Below are 26,974 nucleotides of genomic sequence, written 5' to 3'. Positions count from 1 at the left end.
AAAAAAAAAAAACACATTTTTCATACATACAGTCTTCATTATTTTATCAAGAAATTTATCTAAGTAATTTTAATGAAAATTTTTGTGTATATAAATAATATTTTTATAATTTTTTCATCTTTTGAATATAATTTCTGAAATTATTTTTTAATAATGAAAGATAAAAATTTGAACATTTTTTTAATAATTAAAATTTCTATTTTTATCATTATGAAATTATATTTAAAAAATCTTTTTTAAGTTTTTAAAGTTTTAAACAATGATGTGTATAATTTAATTTTATCTTTTACAACACATAAAATAATTTACTATTACAACGATATTTCGTTTTTACTCTATCGACAATTCGTATATCTAAAAAATTGTACTTAATATAATTTTTGCTTATTCAAAAAATATTTCTATGTTGGATAGTTATTTAAATGCAAAAAAATAAGGAAAGAGCAATGTTTTAAGCTTGATGCAGATTCATTAAAAATATGTTATAATAATCTGAAATCATTTGATTTAAAGAAACAAGCATGCCAACATCCGCAATATTTTATGAAAAAACAGTTTGTCACGCTTCATGCGTTTTATATATAAATAATAATTCCAATAGTTTTTAGTTGCTTTTTCCAAGTGCTGATACACATATATTCGTATAAGAGCATAATACGAAAAAAAGTAACTAACGGAACATATGTTTTGAGAATAGAGAAATATCCTATCATATAAAGGAAAATTGGAATTCGTATTTTATATATATAAGTGCTTAACGGTTAACTAGTTTCTAATTGCAATTTTAATGGACATTTAACTAAGAGGTTACTGAAAGTTCATTCTCTTGATATAACCAGAATGAAAAATCAAACACTTGTGTTTTAAATGAAAAAGTTGATTGGAACTGCTATATGTTCATATATGCATATAATTCTTTTTTTAATGTAATTGAATTTCAAACTAGTCAATTAAATAAAAAAGAACAATCTTATCGTGAGATTAAAATTGAGAGATCGATTTTCCAGTTTAATTATAGTTTAATAAATTCTTTTGAATTAAAACTTTTGATGTTATAAAAATTACGAATTATCGATATTTAATCTCAATCTTTCTCGATTTTTTCATATCGTTAAATCATACTTCGATCCATCTATATTTTTGCAACATACGTTAAAAAAAACATACATTAAAAAGAACGTGATAGATTCGTTTCGACTTTCCTTGTGAAAATTCATCGTAATAGTAACAATAATTTTTATTATCATATCTGTTATCATATTTTTATAAATTTGCGAAAATTCGAATCATTGTGATGATTATGATACAAGTTATCAATCGAGTTATCAATCTAACTGCTTAAAATAAAATTAAAAATTTTTTTTTATTTGAAATTGTTTTAAAAATAGTTTGTCTCAAATGTGTAGAATCCTGCATAATATATACTATATATCAAGGAAATAGATAGAAATAGCCAAATTTTAGCATCTCTAAGAATGAAAATTGTCATGAATATAAATTCGAAAATTTTTCCTTTTCGAGATATAGAGATTTTTCTATTATTTTGAAGAATTTTTTTTATAGGAATGTTTAAAACTTATTAAAAGAAATTGGTGAAAATGATTTCTTTCTGCATATATTCTTTCACATCGACGTTGTAAAGACTCAAAATATATTCAAAAATTCCTTTTGAATTTAATCTCGAAAAGAAGATATGATACGTTTCGAAAAAAACGATTTGCATAGAAAAAAAATCTCTTTATTATTTAAATTTTCTGTTAACAAATCAATTGAATAACAAATTCAATAATTTGATATTTATTTAATTGATTTATCAATTAGAGAAAAGAAATAAGAAAATTTAAACAATAAAGAAATTTTTGAATCATATACATTAAATTTTCATCATTGTGAAGTATCTCCCAATATGACACTTTTTCATCCTTCCAATATGATATCAAAGTTTGTACCATCTATTTCCTCGACACCCTCTATATCGCTTATCTCCTCACGTAGCATCCCCTCCATCGTGATTAAAAGAATGAAAAACGGAAACGTCGAAGAATGCATGTAACGTTGCTTGAAAATTCAAACTTTCTTCTCACGGATCACTGTGTAATGGATGTTTTAGTCGTTATTGATAATTCCATGCGGGAAATAGTGGCCCTCGCAACGGGTAGTTTCGATAGAAAATAACAACTAAGCGGGATGCGTAGGGCCGGTTAAACCGATTTATTTATTGATTTTAACTAGGAAGAGACGAGCGTACTAAATCCTTTCGAACGATAGCTCGTAACCATATTCGCATCCAGATAGTTTACGACACGGATCCATGCTATTTATCTTGACTTCTACCTACCTGGTTGTTGCCGAGACACGGATGGAATTCGAATTGCACTCTCCTTCGAGACGGGGAGAACTTTCTAACGGTTGGGAAGAGAGCGTCTACGCGATCAACCACACTTGGTCACCGCTACTGGAAAATCCCCTTGTGAAGCTAATGGAGCAAGCTATTACGTGTCTTCTGGCTTTTCTTGTTCCTTTTTTTTTCTTTCTCTCTTTTTTTTTTCGTGACATCGTGAAATTTAATCAATGTATGAACAGCCGTAATGCGGTATCATCGAATGCCAAACAGCTGTGTTCGAGTTGGAGGAATTGCCAATAATCGTTAACGAGTTGGATTCTCTGATTCATTGGTGGCATTTTGTCGTCTTCCGCAGAATTTTAATTTAAACGTATCGTGTACGTACATATTAAAAATGTATGTATTACGCGTTGTACGACAAATATTTTTTATTTTATTTAATGTATGCATATGCCAGAATAATAAAGATAGAGGATTTATATAATGATATTTGAATGTAATAACAGGAATAAAAAATTCGTATTATTGTGGAATATATCTTTAGCGATGAATATTATATGAAAAATTAAATTAAGAATTAAGAATTGAAAAATTATAATATTTCTATTAAAATGTAATTTAAAAAAGTTAGTGATATTTAATATAGATAGATTCAAGGCAATTTATTGAAATGTATAATAAATGTATAATCAAATACATGATTTTCTATCCCATTCTCTTGGCATTTAGAATAATAAAACGTTTGAATAAAATTATTATTATTAAACAATCGCCAAATATCAATTAAGATGTCAAAAAAGATAGGATAATATAAAATAACATTATTATTTAAAATATTTGATTGATTTAAGCTATTTATATAATTCTTCAATTAAATCATGTTATTTAAATGTTCTGAATATAAATCAATAACAGACTCAAAAAAAAAATATACGTATGTTTATTGTTTGTAAATGATCAAATGTATTTATCATCATAGGCAAAAATAACACTGATGCCATCGTCTATGATAAATTTTAATCATTAAGTGTCATTATAATATCACTTATTTAAAATTATAATACTAAATCATATGTAATATATCTATTGAGAACTATCAATTATAAAATTGTTGAACGATCGCAAATATTATGTAAAGAATTTTTTTTTATACAAAATATAATAATTTTTTATACAAAATATAATAATTTAAAGGAAGTATTTTTTTTGTAAAGTTTTCAAAATCGTTTGAAGATCATACGTTTTTAAATAGAATATCATATTTTAATTTTGATGGACAAAATATTGATATATTTGTGGGAGGAAGATTATTTCTAAAGATTATATTATTGAAAACACAAAAGTTTATATTTAAAAATTATATTTTAATTGAGGTTTATCAAGATATAATGAGACAGTTCTATCTTTCACTGTGTGTCATTTTTTATTTTACTTTTTTTAACACAAATTTAAATCGTTTTTAAATATAATAATTAAATCTTAACTAATATATTGTATGACTAATTTTGTTTATTAACTTTTGTAAAGTTTCTGTCCTTCGGATAATTTTAGAATTATCAACTTTATAGTTATCTTTTTTTTTTCATCTAAATTAGATTTAGCAATTTCAAGTTACATAAAAGAAAAACACATTTATTATAAGTAATACTTTATTAATCTATATTTTTTTGACATCATTTTTTACAAAAAGATTATTAATACTGAATTATCGTAGCTTGAATTATATAAAAATATTTTTCATAATGTTTTTTTTCCTTAAAAATATTTCATTGTATTTAGATGAAATAACAATTTAAATAAAACAGATAGTGTGTTGTAAATGATAATACAGGAGAGCCACGCCTACTTACAGTGCATGAGACAAAACAAATCTGCCATATTGAATAAATTTGAAATATTGAGGAAAAACAATATTTATACGTTTCGTTTTATAATTGTTAAACAATTGCTAAACAAATCAGTTTACTGTTTTTTTCTCCAAGGTAAATTTAATCCAAATTTTATCAGGAAAATTTAAATATGTACATTTTTAAAACTATTTCAAATATATTTTGTTTCCTATAAATTATCAATAATATTTATATGAAAATTGAATATTTTAGATTTCATATTTTGTTTCATAGTTTAATAAATAGAATATAACAAATAGAATAATTTAACAAATAAATAAAAAAATATTATATAGAGAATTATGCTATATTAAATTTATCACATTCAAAGAAAAAAATTTCATTTTCGTCAAATCAATTTGACCATGAACGAGACTTCCTTTAAAATTTGTATAATAAATAATTACAAAAAAAGCCTTCTCTTACATTTTTCGTTGAATAAATATCATGCATTGATACATTCAGCATAAAACACCAGCGGTTCGTTCATAGATGTTGATGCAAATGATGCATTGAGAATATTCGTTAATGCACAGAAGCTTATAAAAGTATTCGAACAATGTTTTACATTTCAGGTTAAAAAAAACTCGAAAAATCCTGACTTAAATCAAAATTTGAATGTATGTGGAGCATAATCGGTTATACATAAAACGAAAAATCTTTTTAAGATGAAATCTTTACAGTTTCTGGATTTTTTTATTTTTATAAATTTATTTATGCAAACATTTTATACGTATTTCAAATTTTGATGACTTTGCATCAATATTAATGATTTACGTATTTAAATATTTACGAATTATGTTGATGTTAAAATGAAATTGGAAATATTTGAAAAGTTAGAAAGTGATAAAATTGTTGCAAAATTCAAAAATAGAAGATTGGAATTGAAAATTATTAGCAAGCTGCATATTCTTTATAATAAAAAATTCGTGAAATTTGACAATTATAGAATTTTTAATTATTAATTTTTATAATAAAAACTGTTTTTTTTTCACTATTATTTCAATTTTTCATAAATAAGTATATTATATTATTTTTTTTCAAATTATAAATAATTTATTAAAAAAAAATCTATCCTCTATTATATCAAAACCATCTTTAACAGATTGAAATGGTGCCTTATTAATTCGAATAATCGACGTTTATTTTATATATATTATATAATTAATATCATATAATTTTTATGTTCTATTAATTATTTTGTAACAGTTTTATTTATGACAAATGTTCACGAATATTTTCACAAATTATTGTATATTATACGTAATATTAAATAATATTAATATTATAATATCGTTTACAAAAATTAAAATATAATATATTATAATATAAAAAAAATAATATTATTAACATTAATTATATAACTGTGTTCATTATTATTGGAAAATCAATATTTTATTTTCACATGGTCAATTCGCAAATTCGTAATAAAAACTGTTAATTGAACGATCTATCTTGTATGATATCACCGAATTATTTTTGACCTACTTGGCCATGAAGATATTGAATGAAATATCTATTCTGTAACAAAAAATTATATAGATGACTGTGTATTCGAGATGAATTTACATTCTCGTATGTTTTCTGTACGTTTTTATGAAGCAATGTAATTAATACTTAATATTGTACAGTCATCATGATAATTAAGAAATGTTTTGTCGTGGTTAATATAGATAGCTTCTATATTAATATTTCTTTTGAAATCGATAGAAATCTGTTAAAAAAATGGATCGCAAAAAAATTGACCTTGACTTTGATTTTCAAGATCAAATTTTTTACTTTCTACGAGAATTTTTTACTTTTTACGAGAAAAAATGTTTATCTTAACGAAATATTATTTTTTTTAAAAATAAATTTGCAATTTATAAATTATTTTTATTATATAATATGATAATTTATATATGCTTTTAAATTTTTTTCTCAAGTTAATGTAATAGTCAAAATTTTTAAAAATTAATTATAAAAAGATATTAATATTAATAAAAAAAAATTTATATTAACATATATACACAAATTTATATATACATATAGGTACAAAATGACTTAATTGATTTTTCAATTTTTGAAGGTTTCAGTAAAGAAATTCCCAAAAATAACTATAAATTATTTTCAAGGAAAATTTGATTTATACAAATTGGCTTTTGAATTTATTACATAATAATAATGTAATACTCGTGCTTTAAAGCAATATGTATCACATAATACACAGTTAGTAGTTAACATTTGTAATACAAGATTCTAAACGTATAACTACTAAAAACATTAATTTATTTCTAGGAAATTTAATAATAACTTTAATCGGTAACACGAGAATGCTATTCCGGTTGAAAATCACAAGGGAGGAAGAACAATTTGTGAAAGAGAGAGATTGAGAATATTTGAATTAGAGTTGTTAATATAGGCTACCAGCTTTCAAAATTGGAGTCATGATCAAGTTGTAAATGCCAGAATCATCTAACTTCGAGCATTAACACGTTATTACGTAGTTGAATATGTGCCACTAGAGAATATGTATATGCGATTCTAACTTTTGATGGAATCAAAGTAAGAAGATATTATCAAATGCATTTATTGAACAGATGAAAAACTTTATTCGTCTTTTACTTTTTTTTTTTTCGATCTGATTACTTTTTAAATTACTTAGCATATGTATTTTGTTCTATTTTATTTTATCTTTCGATATTAATGATTTTTAAAATTATTTGAAAACTACTAGGGAAGCTAAGGGAAGCTAATTAGATGATAAGAAATGATAATAATAATTTAATTTTTTAATTTGATATAATTTTAATATAATATTAATGTAAAACGTAGTGTTCCAAAGAGAATACGTTTTTTTTAAAATAATCTTTATTCGTATAATGTCAAATAAAAAAATATTTATATATCCGGGAAAAAAGTTTTTGATTTTTTTTTTCATGGATAGATAAAATAGAATACGATATCAAAATTTGATTACTTATTTGAAACATTTTTTATATTTTAATATCAGATAGAGAAAACTTTAAAACGAGCATTATTAAATTTAGGATTCTATAAAATTATAGAGGAAAGTTAAACTCTCAATTGGTTTTTCTTGCATAACTTTTTTAATGTTAAAGTAAAAATTTAGAAAACTATTATTTTCTCCAGAATTATCTATTGTTCATCTCATACTAAAATTATTTAATGTAAATATTTTATATAAAAAAAAATGAAATTTTATTTATGTAAAAATATAATTTATTTAGAATAAATTGTTAAAAATTTTTTTAATTTTCAAAAACTGTATAATTTTTTTATTTTTCTTATCGTTTGTTCTTCTTTGTCTAAAAACATTAAAATATTCAATGAATGAATGAAAATATTCAAGTCACTATATGATTTCGAAATTTGTTTCTCAATATAAAATTCGATTTAGAAAAAATAATTATTTTAAGAAATTGTCTTTAAGATATCTTAATTTAACGATTATTAAAAGATCATTATTTTATTCTATGTCCGCTTTTTCATATTAAGAAGAAAGAAAAAATAAGTATCTGTCAATTAATTTAACTTAAAAATCTAAAAATATACATTGTTTAACTTATTTACTAATATATCTAACTTATTAATTTAGAAATCAAATAATCGAAGAAAAAACATAATGAAATACACGTATAGATAGAATTCAGCAATCTATTACAAAAATTTTGTGCAAATATAACTCAAAAAGTAAAGCTATAACCGTAAAAAACCGATATAAAGGAGAAAGATGTTTAGAATAACGCTTCCTCTCTCTTTTTCTCTACGCTTCAAGATTAATAAAATTTATAACGAAGAAAGATTGACCAAATATTGAAACTGTTTTTTACTTACTCATAACAAAAATAAATAAATTTCGAATAGAACGAGAAGTAATTGTGAAAAAGTATATATTTGTCTGCCGATCGAAGCGATTCTGTTGGTAACATCGGTCACCGTAGGCGGAAGGGTCCTTGAATAGGATATATTACACAAGCACGGGTGCGCAGCATCGATGGGGCGGAGATTGAAACGTGTTATACGGGATAGAGGGTTTTGCGGTATGCGAAGAAGGTCGCTTAACGGGGCGGGAGTTCGATGACGTAGAAAAAACATTATGTGACAGGCTGGCCGCTTTTATAACAAGCACGATGGTTGGTATGTGTTGATCGTGGAAAAACGAGCTTGAAAAAGGAACACATTCACCGCACACGCTCCCCAACGGTGTGTAGGAAAAACCGATACCGTCATTTATCTCGTTCACTTTTCTGAACAAGTTTCGGAAAATCCTGTTAGCCTACAATATTGCCCGAACTTACGATTCAACTTTCTATCGAATTTATACAGCCTGTGCTTCGAGATCGCGCGTTTCTGTATGTAGATAATTTTTCTGCTTAATATAAAAGTTAAATCTGTTTATAGTTATGATATTTGCATAAATATGCATATATACAAAAGAATTTGGATTATATTGAAATGATGAATACATGAATGTATAATATTTTCCTCTTATACTAAATTCCCTTATAATAAAAAAAAAAATTGTGAGATGTATACTCAGTATTATTTTATTTTTACTTAAGTGAAAATTGTTATTAAAATTGAAAATCACATTTTTTAATCCATGCTGTTGAATAATAATGAATTTTAAATTTAATGTTTATTTTAATAGATTAAATGTTTTTGTAATTTTTCAAAAATTTATATTTTAAGAATGAAAAGAGTAGATATATTTATAAAATTCACTAAATTTGATGAATTTTTTTTTTTATTAACAACTTAATTTTTAATAGTTATTATTGACACTTAAATTTATTACAAATATTTACTTATTTTTACAATACTATTTTAATTCTAATCATTTTGTGTATAATATATATTTTAAATTTTTACATTTTAGATTCTTTATTAAGATTCTTTTTAATCTCTCTTTCATATTGAACAAATTAAATTGTTTCGAATAATTAAATTATTGTTTCCATTTTTCCTATATTATTACGAAGATACCAGCATTTTTGCCAATATATATGAATAATATAAAAAAGAAAAAGATAAAAATGGAAATTACTTTTTCTGTTCTCTAATATGTGAAGTTTTTATCGTTTTATCAAGTATTTCAACTTGTTCCTGTTTACCAGATGTAATATTCCTTAAGATAACTTTGATGTAAAAAGAAAATACAGTAGTGGTTTTCCCTTTCATTTTTTCTCCACCGTTATAGAGGAAACCGTATAATTTGCACAGAAATAATGCTTTGTTCCCAGAGATATATATATATAAACGATCTCTCTAACGTTCTTCAATCTCTATGTCGATCGTTGTATCAAATGTTTTGCTCGTTACGGAATCAGATAAAAATAACGAAGCGAAGTGCATGGAAATTGCAGATCGATTCGTGACAAGAAGAATCAATTTTTTAATTTCAATTTTTAATTGTTTTGATTCATTTCAATCGATATTTTTATATGTACTTTTCTGAATTTAAAAAAATTATCGTATATGCAATGTTATTCTAATTCTTTGCATTTTAAATATTGTTTCGTATAATATTTGATCGGTGTTTTATTATCGATTTAATTTTAAAGATAAAAGATATATTGTTATTTCTTTCCTTTTCTTTAATAGAAGTTAAAATTAAGACAAAGCATATTATTTATATGTTTATAAAAAAAAAATATAATGTTTATAAGAAAAAAAACGAAAAATATTTTATTATTATAAAATTAAAATATTATTATACTGCAGATATTTATTTATACAATTTTTTGATATTTTATTTATATAAATTTTTATTTTGAATAATTATAAAAAATGGAACCATAATAGAAATTTATTCAATTTAATTAACTAAATATTATGATTATATTTTGGATACATTCTGCGTCATATACTTATATATTTTTTTTAATTTTCTTTTATAAATATATAAATATTAATATAAATATATAAATATTAATATAAATATATAAATATGGAAATTATAAATATCAACGTTTAATTTTATTCTTAAATCATAATACATTTGTACATAAATTTGCATTCGTTTGATCATTACATTCATGTAAATTAAATTCATCTGCAATCAATAATCAATTATTAATAATTAATTTGTTAATTACATTTGACAAATATCTATAGGAAAAGTTTGTCTATAGAGATACATAATTAACTAGTTATAAATAATGTTGCATCTACTATAAAGAAAAATATGACTTTCATTATTCTATTTGTTTGATATCATGATTATATGTTGTTATTAATGTATAATAATATACAGAATAATATATGATATATATAATTAACTGAAAGTTGCTAGTCAATATCGTACTGCTGTTAAGTAAACAATACAATAAATAAATATACTGATGTCAATCAATTGTCCATTAGTTATTGTAATACAAATAATTGTAATACAATAATCCTCATTTTTCTTTAAATATTGCTTTCTCTTTTTTTTTTAATTTTATTAGATTTATAAATAATAAAATAATAAAATTAACCCAAAAGAAAAACAAGAAAAAAAAGAAATGCACGTATATGTGAAACGCTTAAACCGTGATACATATCTTAATAACGTATCAAAAAGGCGGAGATACCGAGGAAACCTTGTCCTCTAATATGAATCATGGAAGCTTAGCTGTAGGCTGAGCGAGATCGTTCCATTGTGCGCGGTATGTAGTCTCAGTTCGCGGCGTACATAGTTGCGTCCACGTATCATTATGTGAAAACCTCGTGGAATTCAGGAACAATACGTCTCGGGTATGTATGCCGAGCATGCGAGAGGGAGAACGTTAGGTACAATAGAATTACTGGGCTACGCGATATTGTTAATAACCCCGCCGCTCGTTCACCCCGCCAGTATTTTCCATATCCTGTAGTTGCACATCGTTCCATGGTGTTTATCCATTCTCGGGATAAGGAGTGTGTTTGATTTTTTGTGAACCGCTTCGTCTATTATTTTACTAAGCTCCGTATCATTCGCTTGTTATTAGAAAAGCGTTCGCTCTTTCGTTCATTAACCATGCCAATTGTGTACCACACATGCACGATGGATGTTTGTAGTGAATATGGAAATTTTCGAACATTATCTTATCAGAGAGATGAATTAATTAGAATTATTAAGTAAATTACCTAATTCGAAAATATTGATTTTAATGGAAGTTTGTGTTTTTTTTTGATGATAAATATCTTTGATGATATTTGAAACATATTCTTTCGATATTCTGTATGTTTTGAATACGATTTTATTTGGAAATATTTTTTACAACAAGATCATAAAGCATTGAAATAAATGAATATATTAAAAATATATATGTATCAATATATAAGAGAGAAAATATAAATAGAATAGTATTCTTGTTGTGTGTTCTTTGTCTTTTATATATGTTATATATAATTCAAGTTGAAATATCTTTTAAAATAATAATTTTTTATTTTAAGTTTTATTTTAGTATTTCTTTTTATAAGCGATAATAATTTATATTGATTTATTAAAGAAAAATAAATTTTATTTTCATATGTCTTCTAAATATCTATGTGCAACAAAAATTAACAGTATCAAATTATTATCTTCTTTTATACAATTTTCGTAAAAAATACTTTTTATTAATTAATAAATTATAATTAAAGTAATTATATTGTATTTTTATATAACACAAAAATGATTACTTATCCTATTTTTATTGCATTTTTATTCCTTATTTTCCACAGCATTTTTTGTATTTTCTACAATATTTAAGGCAGAAAATATATTTAAGTATGATGAAAGATATTTAATTTAATTTTATTTGGGTGAAAATACACATATTATATTTATAATTGACTCTAATATTTACTCTATATTTACTTTTTCGACTAATTGTAATTATAGTAATCCTTGTCTGAATTTTTGATTTAATTTAAATTATACAATAAAATATATAAGGAAAAGAAAATATTATCAAGAATATTCGAATCAAAATAATTGAGAATATAAATCAGTATGATATATATCTTTCGATTTTTTAATAATGAATATCTTAAAAATTACAACGATTGAGAAATTCTATTTTATTTCTTTCTCTTTTTCTCTCTCTTTTTTTATATAGACAATATTACTGGTGTAACGATTGAAATTTATAATTTATAAATGTCATCTTTACTTTTTTTCAGCTTTTTACTCAATGTAATAGAGTATAAGGATTTTGGATAGATATATTCGAAATAAGGAAATGCTGAAATTTTTCAGCATAAAAAAATCAAATATGATTCATTTTATGTTCAAAAATTAATAGATTATAATACATAGATTAGTACGTAGTAAATGCTAAGCTAATTCTCAATTGGACTTATTTATGTCAAGATTAGGTTAAATTAAGATTAGGTTTACGATATCGATACTATCACTACAGTTTAAAACTTTATACAATGCTTCTTGTATCGTTGAGTATTTGATACATTCGGTGACAACACGTGCAACGTAATATCACGTTTAAGATATTCGAGAAACCATCGTCGAATTACGCTTGAATCTTGAGTTGCTCTTTATAAGCTTCCATTGGTAACCTAACCTCCAACCTTCCATCCAACTCGTTCATGACATTCGAGCAAGCTATTACGGCTATCTTGCTTCTGTAAAGAAGTCATCAAACTAACGTAAAATTTATGATTGTTTACACCAAATGTAAAATTTTCGTCATTGCATGTCGAAAACATGTCCATTTAAATAAAATATGTAACCATGTAACCACAAAATTCAAAGAACAAATTAAATTCCAATTAAAATTAATTTCTGAAATAACTACGATTCATTTTCTTGAAACAATAAATAACATAAAAAAATTCAAATAGAATGAATATATAATTCACAATTACGAATTGCCGCAATCATTCGATTGTTTTGAGAATTTTTTCAATACGATTTTTTTATGTGTTCAACACTTTCCTTTTTATTTATACTTAAAAAAAAAAACAATAAATCGTTAAATGAATGGGATCCAATAGACCTTTAATTTCAATAGGTTTGACGAATGGCCACGCCATGGATCTCGCGAGTTATTATACCCGCAAGGCCATTTTGATCAAAATCCAACAGCGAAACTGTAGCAGGCTCCCCCATACGGTCAAATCCCCAAGTAGAAGTAACCATCTGTAAAATTACCTACCGCCGAAGCTCGTTAGTTCTTTATAAATAAACCTCGCGTGTAGATTGTGAGCCCTGACACGCAAGCCAAGGGGAGAACGAAAAAAAGAGAGGAAAAATTATTACGGTATGTCATTATGTTACCCCGCAAAAAATAAACGAACGGATTATTAGAACGAATCGCATGATCATCCACGGTGTATTTTCTCCCTTGTGCAGTTCGCGGATATATGGTATATATATGTGTATACTTACTTCCTCTTCTAAGAAGATATTTAACGGTGCTTTTTTACTCGCGTGTATGCGGTTACATAGATTTTTTTTTGCAAAATAAAAAAAAATAAATCGATTATAAACTTGCGAATCGATTATTATTAACGTTTTTTGTTCGATCACGCTCGATGTCTGCCGCATTTTTAACGATGTTCGCAACGACGTTCGTTTTCGATAATATAATTTAAACATTATTATTAAATATTACATAAATATTACGTGAGATGATGTAAGAAGATAGATAATTATTTCTGATTTTTGGGAAGGAGATTATTGAATCATGTAAGTATAATATAATGATATAGTATAGTAATATAATATAATATATATAATATAATATAATATAGTATAATAAAATGTCCGATTATCCGAATTAATTGAGAAATACATTTTTTTCGCATAATCGGATAGGAAAAATTAAATTTATGAATATATTACGAAATTACTTATTAAACGATTTTAATTTTAATTTAATTTTAAAATATGGATATTTATTATGTAAAAGAGTACATATTTCTTAAGAGAATTGTAAACAATAAATTAATCATTTTTGTTATGAAAAATATAATATTTTCACATTTTAATAATTTGGAAATAAAATCGTCTTGTGTTTAAATAATCTGTATTGACAATCGATATTTGAATAATTGATTTATTATATATTTACATATAATAAATATTGTAACAATTAAAAAATCTTTTATTAAATTTTATTAAAAAAGAATTTTAATTTTTTAATATATTTTTATGTATAAAAGATAAATTTTCTATTCATATTGTGAATATGTAAACATACAAGTATGTATATATTTATAAGTATGTAAGAAAATTATTAAAATCGAATCACGATTTTTATTTGATGATTTATATTTTTATGATATTAATATTTGAATTTTATTTTTAAGTTTTTCATATATTTAAAAAAATTTTAAATTTAAAAAATTTTGCAGTATAATTTTTTTTTCATTGTTTCATTGTTAAACATATTATATCTGGTAATGACTCTATAAAAAATATTTAATATTTATCTCTCATCTTTATAATAGAGACTGTAATTGATCATCATTTTTGTTAAACATGTTTGCATTCAAGTTTTGTTTGCTTTGTCTTTTAAATTTATCGTATGACAACTAATCCATTATCTTCTGAAAGAAGATTAATTAGTTTTTACAATAATTGAATTATAAAACAAAAAAAAAAATTATTTTTTAATTAAATTAACTAAATTATTTCTACACAAAATAATATCTTAATTTACATATTATAATTTTTTTATGAAAGTAATTTAAATAAATTTTATTTAAAGTTTAAATAAAATTTAAAGTTTTTAATTTTCTTTATATATTATAATACTCTTTATATATTCAAATAATTCATTATTATATTTATTATGATAAGATAAATCTACTAAGATAAATATCAAATATCAAATAGTTTTTAAATGATTGTTCATGATAAATTTATTTTATATGAATATTTTCATATTTTCATAAAACATACTTTTATTTGAACTTCGAAATCAATATAAATTAATCAGATGTAAGACAAAATAATTTCTTGGAAATAGTTATTTCAATTAATGCATTAAAAATATACGATTCCATTTAAAAAAATATTCATGCATTTATTTACAAAAAAAATAATTTTTATCTGGAAACTATTTAATTTTTATTTGAATTTTTTTTTTCTACAATGAGTAATTAATAAATAATTTATATTTATAAATTGAGATTTAACATTCTCTATATAGATGAGTCATTGATATTGATTATTAGTATCAATTATAAGATATTAATAAAATACAAATTAGATATCAATTAGATATTATTAATATATATCAATTTTTGATAAATATTTTTTGTAATAAAAAATCTAGCTAATTCAATGTGAATATTCAGATATATAAGAAGAATATATATTAACAAAATTTTTTATTAATATCTGGGAAATTAATAAATAATCAAAACTAAAATTTTATATTTCGGGATTTTCCTCTATTACTTCTCCAAATTCCGATCGATCACTAAGATCTTTCGATATTTTATTCATAATAAAGCATTTAAAATAATTACATTATTAATATATAATTAATAATTAATTTATATCGATAATAGATTTTGAATTAATTATTTTAAATACAACAATAATAATATTTCACTAAATATAACTAAAAATTCGAAAATATTTAAATTTCGCGCCATTTTCATTTTTCTCAACTTCTTTTATCTGATTTATGAGAAGCAATTTCAGCAGAGAGAGACAAAGAGAGAGAGAGAAAGAACAGAAACTATCGATTTTCCATAAATCGTAGCCAAGCTCGAATTTTGTTGTCACATTAAAGGGCGAAAGAAACAGCTTGTACAGGCGCTGCAAACCTGTGGTATGCAACACACGACTCCGCCCTGACAGGAACAAAGCCTGTGTGCGCCGTCGTTCGCCTGCTACCGTGCCACGTTCTAGTTACAACTGACGTGGAAATCCTCGGTGGCCCGCTAAGTGGGACTCGACGCCGGAACGGGAAATTTGCAATGTCCCGTGTCCTGCTACCTCAAGATCTGACGTGCTAATATGTCGTTAATATCTCTGCGCTGCGTGCGTGACTGCCGGCTAGATTGATATTTTATCGTCGCTCGTTAACGTCAGTTAAACGAATTCGCAATCTTTCCTTGCTGACCAGATGGAACGACAGGATTGGATCGATCCGTATAGATAATTTGCACTTGCATATTCAGCGCTTTGCGACGTCGCTTATTCGTCACTTATCAACCGAGTCGTGCTGATGGGAATCTACATATGACGATTTTGTTATTTATTTTCGATCTATTATTCCTCTTTATAAGTAATTTTTACGTAGAGACTAGTAGATATTTTTATGATTTTAATTATAAAAGAATTTGTTTAAATTATTTTTTGCACATATCATTATGTCATTAATGAATTGATGTGTTTAAATAATGAAAAATGAAATTGATTATACATAAATATATATACATATGAGATGAAACTTATTGTATTTTGTAACATTTAAATAGGTAGAAACATTAGTAAATTATACATCAAAATGGTTACAAAATATTAGATGAGAAATATTAACAAAGATAATATTTATTTCTTTATAAGTTGATAATAAAGATTATTTTTTTCAGAATTTCTTCCAATCAAACCACTATCTTCTAATTATCTTTTTATTTTTCACTTCTTCGTAATATATAAAATTATTTTTATTTAAATTATTATTACATATTAGATATAATTATCTTTATTTAAATTATCTTTTTTTGTATTTACTTCATATTTTATTCTATTTTATATTAATCTCACACATTCTATTCTATTTTATATTAATAACATAGTATTTTATATTTTAAAAATTACAGTATTTTGATAATGAATTTCATATTCAGTTTACGCAAAAACTTTCTATCAAACGTAGTGTAAACGTAGCTTTCCAAATTCTATTTAAAAATAGTTAAGGATATTTCATGATTATTAAATATTTGAAAAATTTTTTCTTCTGGTAAAAGCTATGAGGTACATGAGTACTCAAGTAATTCAAAGACCCGATTCCAGCTACATACAGCGACGTGCTAATATGTCGTCTGCGATGATGACATACGCATATGGGGAACGCAAACGAACCGCTGCGAGGCTGAGTCCATCAACACTTACCGTTTCAATATGTCCCCGTGCATGAACGTGACTGGACTCGAACCTCAAGTAAGGGAAGATTGTATTCCGTATTTATTTCCTTTCACAAGACAATGAGTATACTCCTGAATAATTAATAACATTTCTGAAATTTCATAGCTCTAGTTACGAAAGTTTGATTATTAACGAATAGAATTACCTACGTTTATCATAAAACTTTCTATTGCAATTTATTGGATTTTTATTTGAAATTAGATTTTAAATTAAATTCTTTTCTGAAATTTAACTTATTCAATTATTATGATTTATATTAATATTACTAAATATTCATTATATTATAGTTGTAAAATCTGTTTTACATAATTATAATAATAATATATAAATTTAATAAGATTTTTCAGATGATTGATATCATATAAATATGACAATTGAAGAGGCTTAAAGTAATTGCATTTTTCTCTAACTTCAATAACAATTTATTGAAAAATGATCTAGAATGTAGAATGTTATCTTTAAATGAGTTATATTAGATAAAAATATGTTGTAACTATGAGGCTGTTATATATGTCAGAATATATGATACCATAACATAAATATAATTCATAAAAAAAATTAATCCTCAATTATGTATAAAAAAAAGATGTAAATTAATTAATTAAAACGATATCCAATTACGAATAAAAAACTAACCGAAAATTTATTTGCATAAATTTAAAAGTCTTCTTAATAGAATAATATTCTCATAAAAAGAAACTTCTCATAAAAAGATCCATTGAGAGATAGAATTTTATTTTAAAAATCAGACTTATCTTTTTCTTTAATTTCATTTGTTCCATTATATTCTTCATATTCAATATCTGAAAGTGTCAAGCTTATCCGTAAAATCAAATTAACTGCTCGATTATACCCGCAAATTATATCATAATTTATCCGCAAAGAAAGAATATACGTCGCTTGTTTTTCCAAAGATTGCACTCGAAGGGATAATATTCATCGATAAAAAAAAAATTCTCACAAATGTCTGGCAAAAATGAAAGATATCGATTCGTCGCGCAATATCTCGTATCAACTAAGCTCGTTAAATATCTTTTTTCTTTAATTCCTTCGATACATCGATCTTTTAAGTTCGCAAAACTAGGTCGTTCGTGGAGTACTGTACATCGATATATATATGTATATCTATATCGCTATAGATAGATTACGAATCGGGATTTGTCACGGTTATCTCTCCTTTGCGATATCCGCCGACAAATCTTACCCAAGCCACGAGGCACGGTATCAGGTTTAGCACCCAAGGGATCACGGATGTTTGTAACACGCGATTTCGATACGCACGTGTACGACTCGTGCCACCTCGAAGATACACATACCAGTTGTCATCTTTTAAGGTCATCGGCTGACAGAGACTCATCGTTGAGAGACGACGTTCCCCCGTTTCGGGGCGGGGAGGCGATTGGTTGTGTGAACGTGCTTGCACACCTTGGCGTTGCGATTTGACGGCTAAACAACATCGATTACTAGCGATAAATCGCACGTTGTCAGGCTTCTTTCATCTTGGAACGCAACCTCGATTTATGGCGGGCTTATATTCAGCTTCGTTAACGGTCCCGATCGAAACCTTCGCCGCGGGCATCGGATCGACACGACCACGCTTATAAAGTCAGTCTTTCCAGTTACTTTGTGCAACATATTGATACAGCCTTTGAGCAATTTTTCTACGCGTACGCGTACTCCACGCTGGGGAAAATTAATGATAAAATTTCTGTGATATATTCTGTATATATAGGATCTATCTGATTTTAATACGCGCAATTATGCATTATTAAAAAAAAAAAATATTTCGTACGAAAATCAAGGAAGACGCTTTGTTTGCTTAAATTAGATTTATCAAGAGTTTCTTTTTTTGAACTATATATTATTATTTAACAAAAATTGTAATCTATTCATAATGTATAGGAGATAAAAAAGTGTGGATATAAATATAGAAATCTTTTTTCTTAATATGTTCATTATTTAAAGAGAAATATTGATTATATTAATTTTATACAATATCAAAAGAGTTAAAAAAAAAAAATGTAAAAATATAATGAGGAAATATAATACTTATTAATCTTTCTTTTTAATATGGATGATCATTCTCGTTGAAGACATAATAAAAATTCTTCAAGAATTAATGACCATTAAGATTATACAATGTTACATAGAGAATGTCTCAATGATTTTGACATCATGTTTCAGATAAAAGTTGAATATCAAGACGAGCATATTTTATTAATTGCGTAAGATCATATAAAAGTCAACTTTTGAGGTCAACTGAAACTCTTAGCTATATATATTTCAATTTGAATTTGAAAAACAAAGTCTTGAAAAAAATCTTATTTTTATTTTTATTTTTATTTTTTTTTTTCATTAAGAAACCATCCTATGTTGGATGTAATAAAATTATTGACATGCACATATTCTCGACTCGAAAAATATAAAAAAAAGCATTTACCAGTAGACCAAATAACGGTTTTACAATGGCTATACAAGTTCAAACGATTTAGAAACAAAAACATATGTTTAAAAATTGATTTATGTCTACACTCACAAAACCCACTTTCCAATCAACTCAAATATCATTATTTTATATATGTACGAACATTTATCATGCATCCGTTATATCATATTATTCTTATAACATATATTTAAAATAACCGGTTGCACGTTACATTGTATATAATTTAATAACAACGCATTATTCTCGCTTCTCATATAAATATACTTAACGATAATATCCTGTTCATCCTTAATTTTCTTCAAACCAGCGTATTGTTATCTCGTTCAACACTTTCAACGGATCGATGTTTATATTGGAAAAAATTCCATTTATTACATTGGTGGTTTACTAGTGTTTTTTTTATATGCTTAATATAAGCAAAATCGAAGCAAGAAACCTTTGAGAAAGGTTGAGGATCCATGAAAAAAAACGAGAAGGGTTGTTCCGGTGCTTCTTCGTTGATAGTCAAGATGGGTCAATTTCCTGAATGGGTATTCCCGACATTACCCACAACTTGCTGGGAACCAAGCTGAAATGTTCTGAATTAAGGGCGGAAATCGCTTCGTGCCTTGTCCCTCTGTGTCATCTCTCTCTCTCTCTCTCTTTCTGTCTCTGTGTCGTTCTAATTCGTTCATACTAAAGAACCTCCATTGGATTCATGATCTTAGATTGAACCGTGGAATGGAATCAAAGTATCACATGTGTAATAACTTGTCCTGATTTTGTTGTTACATTTTCGGATTTTATTTTTTTACGGAGGAAAGCAACAAATTTGTAAAATTGTGCGCGATTGATTGCGGTAAAATGTTTCATAATATATCTCTTTGTAATTAACTCTTGAGTTCTGAAAAAAAAAGAAAGTTAGTGTTAAGGATAATTAAGAATAGATTTTGTGTTTTAAATTTATTAATTATTAAAAGAAGATTGTTTGGATAAGAGAATTATCTATATTTTGAGAAATTCAAAAATAAAATATTTATAAAAAATTGGATATAATACAATAATAATATAAAAACAGTTTTTATTATAAAAATTATATTCATTATATAAATTTTTTAATATACAAAGGAATGTATGCAAATAATTTTTAATTTTAAATTTTTTTTTAATTATAATGGATTTTTTAATATTACATAAATAATAATTTTATAGCACTTTTATCACTTTTTAATTCTTTAAATATTTTTGACTTCAATAGTTAACTTAGTTCGATAATAATAATAAGAAATATTTCTCAAATTAGTTTTAAAAAAAATAATATTAGAATTCGTAGTATTCTACTTTTTAGTATTTTACTTAAAATAACTGAAATGAACATTAAATTTAATATCTTTTGTGAGAAAAATGGTGTCAAAGTCCAGCCATTCAATTTCGAAAATGAGTATAAATTATATTTTTTTCATAATTTTTTTACCTTTTGAATTTTTCTAAATACACGCAAGTAAGTGAAACAGATAACAAATTGGATTTCAGATTTCAATTCTAGCGATAGATATTAAATATTATTTTTCATCTATACCATCCGTTCTATTATAATTATTATCTAAATTGCCTGTTTTAAATTTCTTGTGTAATTTCATTATACACAAGATTTGATTATAGCTTTTTAAGATTTTTATTTTTTTTTTTATGATTTTTGTGTCGGGAACAAATCCATTTCAAAAACGGATTCATTTGATGAGAGAACTGTATTGTAGCTTGCTACTTGTTAGTGCTAGGAATATGCGGGTAGCGTAACGGAAATTACAGCATTGAATCAAGAGGATGCGGACAGTTTGTAACTATATAAATAGAATATCGCGAATCCTATAGATTACTAAATGGGTTATTCGAAAATGTAATTGAATACGATTTCATATGTTAGCAGAAACAATAAGGCAATACTATCTCACTATTCCTACGATACGAGCAAGAAACGGATTATTTTCTGATGCTCGTAATATTCTTAGTCGCAAAAATGAAATTAGTATTAAAAAAAGTATTTTTTCTATTATAATTTAAAATAATATAATATTTTTTTTTAATTTTACAGGTATGTGTATGCTTATATTTGAAGATGATTAAATATACCGCAAATTTTAAGTAAGTAGAAATTTTATTTTAAATCTTTAAGTCTAAATTGAAAAATTAATAATAAATTATTAAATAAAAATTAAATAAATAATTAATAATAAAATCTATTTATTTATATCTGTATATTAATCTGTATATTTACATAATTATTTACATAATTATATATATATTAAACACATTACACATCCTTTTGGGATGGCCTCTTCGTGTTGGCAAAATCCTGTTATTGATTTGACAACAGTATACTGAAATAATTGTTATTTAATCATACAAGACAATAATATATCAGTGTTATATCCAGTTTTTTGTGTATAGCATTAACTTTTTGAAAATAATTATTTAATTTTGTGATGATAAATATAAATTTAATATATATATATATATATATAGATTAAATTTATTTGATAATAATTAATAAATATGTTACAATATATAAATGTATAAGCAACATGAAATATAGAATATTATAAAATAATATTATGAAATGAAAAATGAATATTATATTAATATTATATGAATATTATAAAATAATATTATATGAATATTATATTAATATTATGTGAATATTATAAAATAATACATATACAAATAATACAAATTCTTGCATATAAAATATTTTATCGTAAATTTATCAACAAATTATTAGGAAAAAAAAAAGATTGAAGAAGATTATGTTTCGTAGTTTTCAAAGATATTATATTTATCATGTAAAAAACCTTGAATTGAATTTGTTTTAATAGAAATTATTATTAAAAAATTAAAACTTGAAATTTATACATATTTTCCTGAAAAAATCTAATAATCGCTATTCACTAGACTATTATTCGCTAGATATTTATACATTTATAATGCAAAATTTATAAAATAATATGCAAAAACGTATCAAATATTATAAATATACTTTAATACACTGTGATATTTAAAGAACGAAGTAAATTTCTATTTAAGTTCCATTTCTTTAATCATGTTTAATGAAAATTTGATTTTGCAAAACATTATTACATAACATCTTCATCACAGATGTAGATGACACATGAAAAACATTCGAATTTATCGCTTTTTATCAACGTGTAGCCACTTATATGACTAAAACAATACAGGATGTTTCATCAGAACAGGAATATTACACGATTTTCCCTCGAATTTTCATTTTTATTCTTTCTTTCCTTTTTTTTTTTTTTTTTTCAAAAAAATTTGATTTTAGCCCGTTAGATCGTTTTATACAGATTCGCGAGTCCATGTTAAAGTTTTAAACTGGCGACATCAATGATACAGGCATTTTTCCGCTTTCTATTCCACTCGGTATGACATATTTTGCACGTATGTATAGAGAACATTTTCCGCTCCGGTAAATGCGGAAAGACAGAAAGGGAAAAATGTTTTGTCACGCTTACAATGCGGCCTACGATAATATTGCACGGCGCAGAAACAATTACTCGACGTTATCTATTGTTACTCGAACGTAGCAACATTCCTCATTTTGCGCATTCGTTTATGCAAATTAATTGGAGTTTCTTCTGTTGTGTCTTGAAGATATCGTGCGATAACACATGTTTGGAATTATTGCGATTTTAATTTTCTCCGATATATATCGTTTTACCAATTATCTGAATTTTATACGATAAATCTGTTTAAAAAGTAATAAATGTTTCGTATCTCCTAATTATTAGATTGTTGTGTTTGATTTTGCAAAGTCATTCAGAGTTTGAAAATGTTTTTGATTAATATAATTCTGATAAATGGTATTTAATATTCATATTAAAATGATAAATAATTTTTTATATTTGTTGAACTTTGAAACTAATCTAATGTGAGATTTTATCGATATTTTAAAAATACTATAATTTTTTAAATAATATATCCTATAATATGGTCCTATAATATATTAGATATAGAGTAATCGATTTGTGATTTGCAATGAAAAAAAATTTTAACTTTGTATTATTATTAAGAATACAATGAGAAAACAAAGATAATAATCGAAAAGAAATATTTGACCTTCGGAAGTATTAGAAAAAATTAATCTTTATTCACAAAGAAATAAACATCTTTGAAAATATTTCCTATTTAATATTTTATAATGTTTTTATATCTAGTTTTTATTTTTATGTTGGCATTGAAATTATTAATTATATTATTTTTTCACTGTTTTTCTCTTTGATGAAAAAAAAAAAGATTACTTCCATTTCTTGTATTATCAGATATATCAGATTGATTTATATTTATATGATAGAATTTTAGATTTTAAAGTTAATTTTTATTTTTGAATTTGAACGAATTTCCTATATTATTATGTTTTGTATTATTTCAAAAATATTTTTTTTTCTTTTTTAATAATTCAAAAATTTAAATTTTATGACAATATGATAACAACATTCATAGTTTTCGAAAAGATTACCGATCATTGACATGAAACAAAAAAATATTATATACAATTATAAATATTCGTATACATAATCTAATCTAATCTAACCTATATAAATCTATATATAACCTAATATATAAAAAAAAATATATAAAAAACCTATATATAAAAAATTTTTGATTCTCACTTTAGACAAAGTATTTGTTTAATTTAATTCAAGTTTATTAAGTTGTTTTGCAATCATAACTCGATTGATTTTAATTATTTCTAATCGAGTTAAACTTCTTAGATTTCAAGTATTCCTTGAAATCTTACACGTGCATTCAACACAGTTTAAATACGTAATATTATTCGAAGTTTATCTTTGAGATAATTTATAGATATTCTTGATAGATTCGAAATAATCTAGAAATAATATAGAATCAATGTTATTTAATTTATCGTATATATTATTGTAGCAAGTGGACATTGATCAAAGATCGAGGGCATCAAGAATACACTCGTTTCGATCCTATCTTAAAAGATGTTCTTATATATTTGGAGAGGCAGTAATTGATGGTTACCAAAGATTCAGGTCGATACATCTGTACGGTTTTAAGAATCTTGCATAATTACGATCAAAGATTACAGAGTTCTTTTGACGTTATTACAAGCTCAGATTTGTTGTATTCTTTTTATGAATGTCAAAAGGTGAAGCACGATAAGGAAGCGACTCATCGTACCGATTCGTGATAAGTCATGAATTTCATTCTTTTGAAACTTGGAGACAAACGTTTAGATGATTGAGCAATCTCTACTTTATTCTTCGTGATATTTATTGTTTTATATCCATTTTATATTTTCATCGTGATTTAAAAAACTTGAAATTGAAATCGTTCAATTATCTTTTATGTAACTAACCTATGTATATAATCTTTAAATTTTATGTTTCTTATTACACGTTTTTAAAATTTAACAAAGAAGAGATTATTACGTTGCGATTTAAAGCTTGAAACGAAAAAAAAATTGTCTAATTATTTTTTATATAATATTTTTTTTTTATGAATTAAAAGGAGAAAAAAATATATAAGTTAATGCTATTAAAAATATTAATGGAAGTGTAGACATACAAAATATCTATTTTATCTAGATATCTTCTTTAGAATTAAACAAAGTATAAAAATATTTAAACAAAAATTGTTTGATATAAAGAAATATAAATATTCTTTTTCGATGAAAGATTCTGAGAAATTTCAAGTTTAAATTATATTTTTTTTTTACAAATAATATATTGATGTATATATTTATATTTATTATATTATTATTTATTTATATTTCTTTTATATATAATATGATAATTAAATTCACGAAGCTATGATAAATTTATAAAATCGTCATATCTATTTATTTCTGCTTAAATATTGACTATTATTTTTTAAAAATATTTTTATTTAGAAATCTCGTGATAATAAACATGTAAATACTCACATGTAATGAAGTTTACCAATTTTCTACGAAATTTCAGTTTCGTCTAAGTTTTCAAAGAATCGAAAATGATTATCGTGTAGTAAACATATTTTTCGTTTCACACGTCACACGCGTGTGCGTCAATATACAATCGCCATCTCTCAACTGTTTGTGTAAACATGGTTATAACAGATAAACAAATATCATCACACTTAGCATTCATTCACAGAGAGTGAAAAACACAAAATACAAAATAATTCCTGATCGACCGAAATTACAATGATTAAAATTAATTTCTCTTTAAATATATATATAGGAAAAATGCAAGAAAGTTATACAAAAATCTTAAAAAAGATTCCTTTTAAATTCATAAGAAAATAGATTTTCAATAAGCTTACCCATACATATATATATGACTATTGCCAGTCGTCCTTAATTGATGATTGTATATATTATCACAGATTCATGTGTATAAGAAGAATTCATTTGATATAGTATCAAAAGTTTTTTTACTAATAACTCGAAAACTAAAGTTGACTGTCGATCATATTTAAAGGAGAAAGTTGTTCAAAATGAAGCCCTTTTCAAGCTCATTAAAATCATATCGTGAGTTAATCATACCAAACTATATCCTTTTTATAAAAACTTTTTTATCAAAAAACTTTTTGAATGAACATTTTTTATACTTTTTTTTTTTAAACTTTTAATCTTTCTTGAAATATTGTTGCGTATATATAAAACAGATACACTTTATGTATACAAAAATGTAATAAAAATACTGTTAATCTCATAGATTTTAATAAAATATGACATGATTCAACATATAGAATGGAAGGAAAAAAAACTTCAAACATAAAATTTTAGTTGTGAATATTTATTAGTTTCAAAGATATTAATAAAAATTTTTCATATTATATGTTGAATATTGTCTGTGACCACTGCTTATCTATTGTTTGTATAATACAAACATTACTGAAAATACACAAATGAATTAATATCATATTCGTAAAAAGCTTAGATATTCGAAGAAAAATAAAATAACTCTTGAACGCTTGAATTTATAAAATTATGACGAATTAATTTCATTAAATTATATTGAATTAATGTTTTTGTATAAATAACATATAAACAATGATCAAATACACTATCACAGAAAAATTTTCATTAATATCAAAAATTAAATACGTTCTTAACTAAAATTTTATATTTGGAGTTTCACTCCTCTCTTCTCTACCTCCTCGAAAATTCTATTCAATATAATGATTGGATCGTACCATAATTGGATCGAAAATGC

The 26,974-nt window shown here is 24.3% G+C and overlaps 1 protein-coding gene across 4 annotated transcripts in view; it reads left to right on the top strand.

Annotated features, from left to right (window-relative positions):
• The window catches only part of LOC102681557 (CCR4-NOT transcription complex subunit 6-like), a 378,685-nt gene that overhangs the window by 155,451 nt on the left and 196,260 nt on the right, over window positions 1–26,974 (top strand). The window contains exon 4 of one of the 4 annotated variants that reach the window (XM_006615773.2): window positions 21,829–21,875. The exons of the other annotated variants lie outside the window; for them this stretch is intronic. Within the exon in view, the coding sequence (XP_006615836.1) occupies window positions 21,829–21,860 (32 nt within the window). The 3' untranslated portion in view covers window positions 21,861–21,875. Of the gene's footprint in view, window positions 1–21,828; window positions 21,876–26,974 lie in introns of those variants that run through there. 4 annotated transcript variants of the gene reach the window in all.

This window comes from Apis dorsata, unplaced genomic scaffold (assembly GCF_000469605.1).
Source record: "Apis dorsata unplaced genomic scaffold, Apis dorsata 1.3 scaffold_235, whole genome shotgun sequence".
In the NCBI taxonomy this organism is placed as follows: Eukaryota; Metazoa; Arthropoda; class Insecta; order Hymenoptera; family Apidae; genus Apis; species Apis dorsata.
The sequence above is the reverse complement of the archived record's forward strand: the minus strand, read 5'-3'. Positions and strand labels throughout refer to the sequence as shown.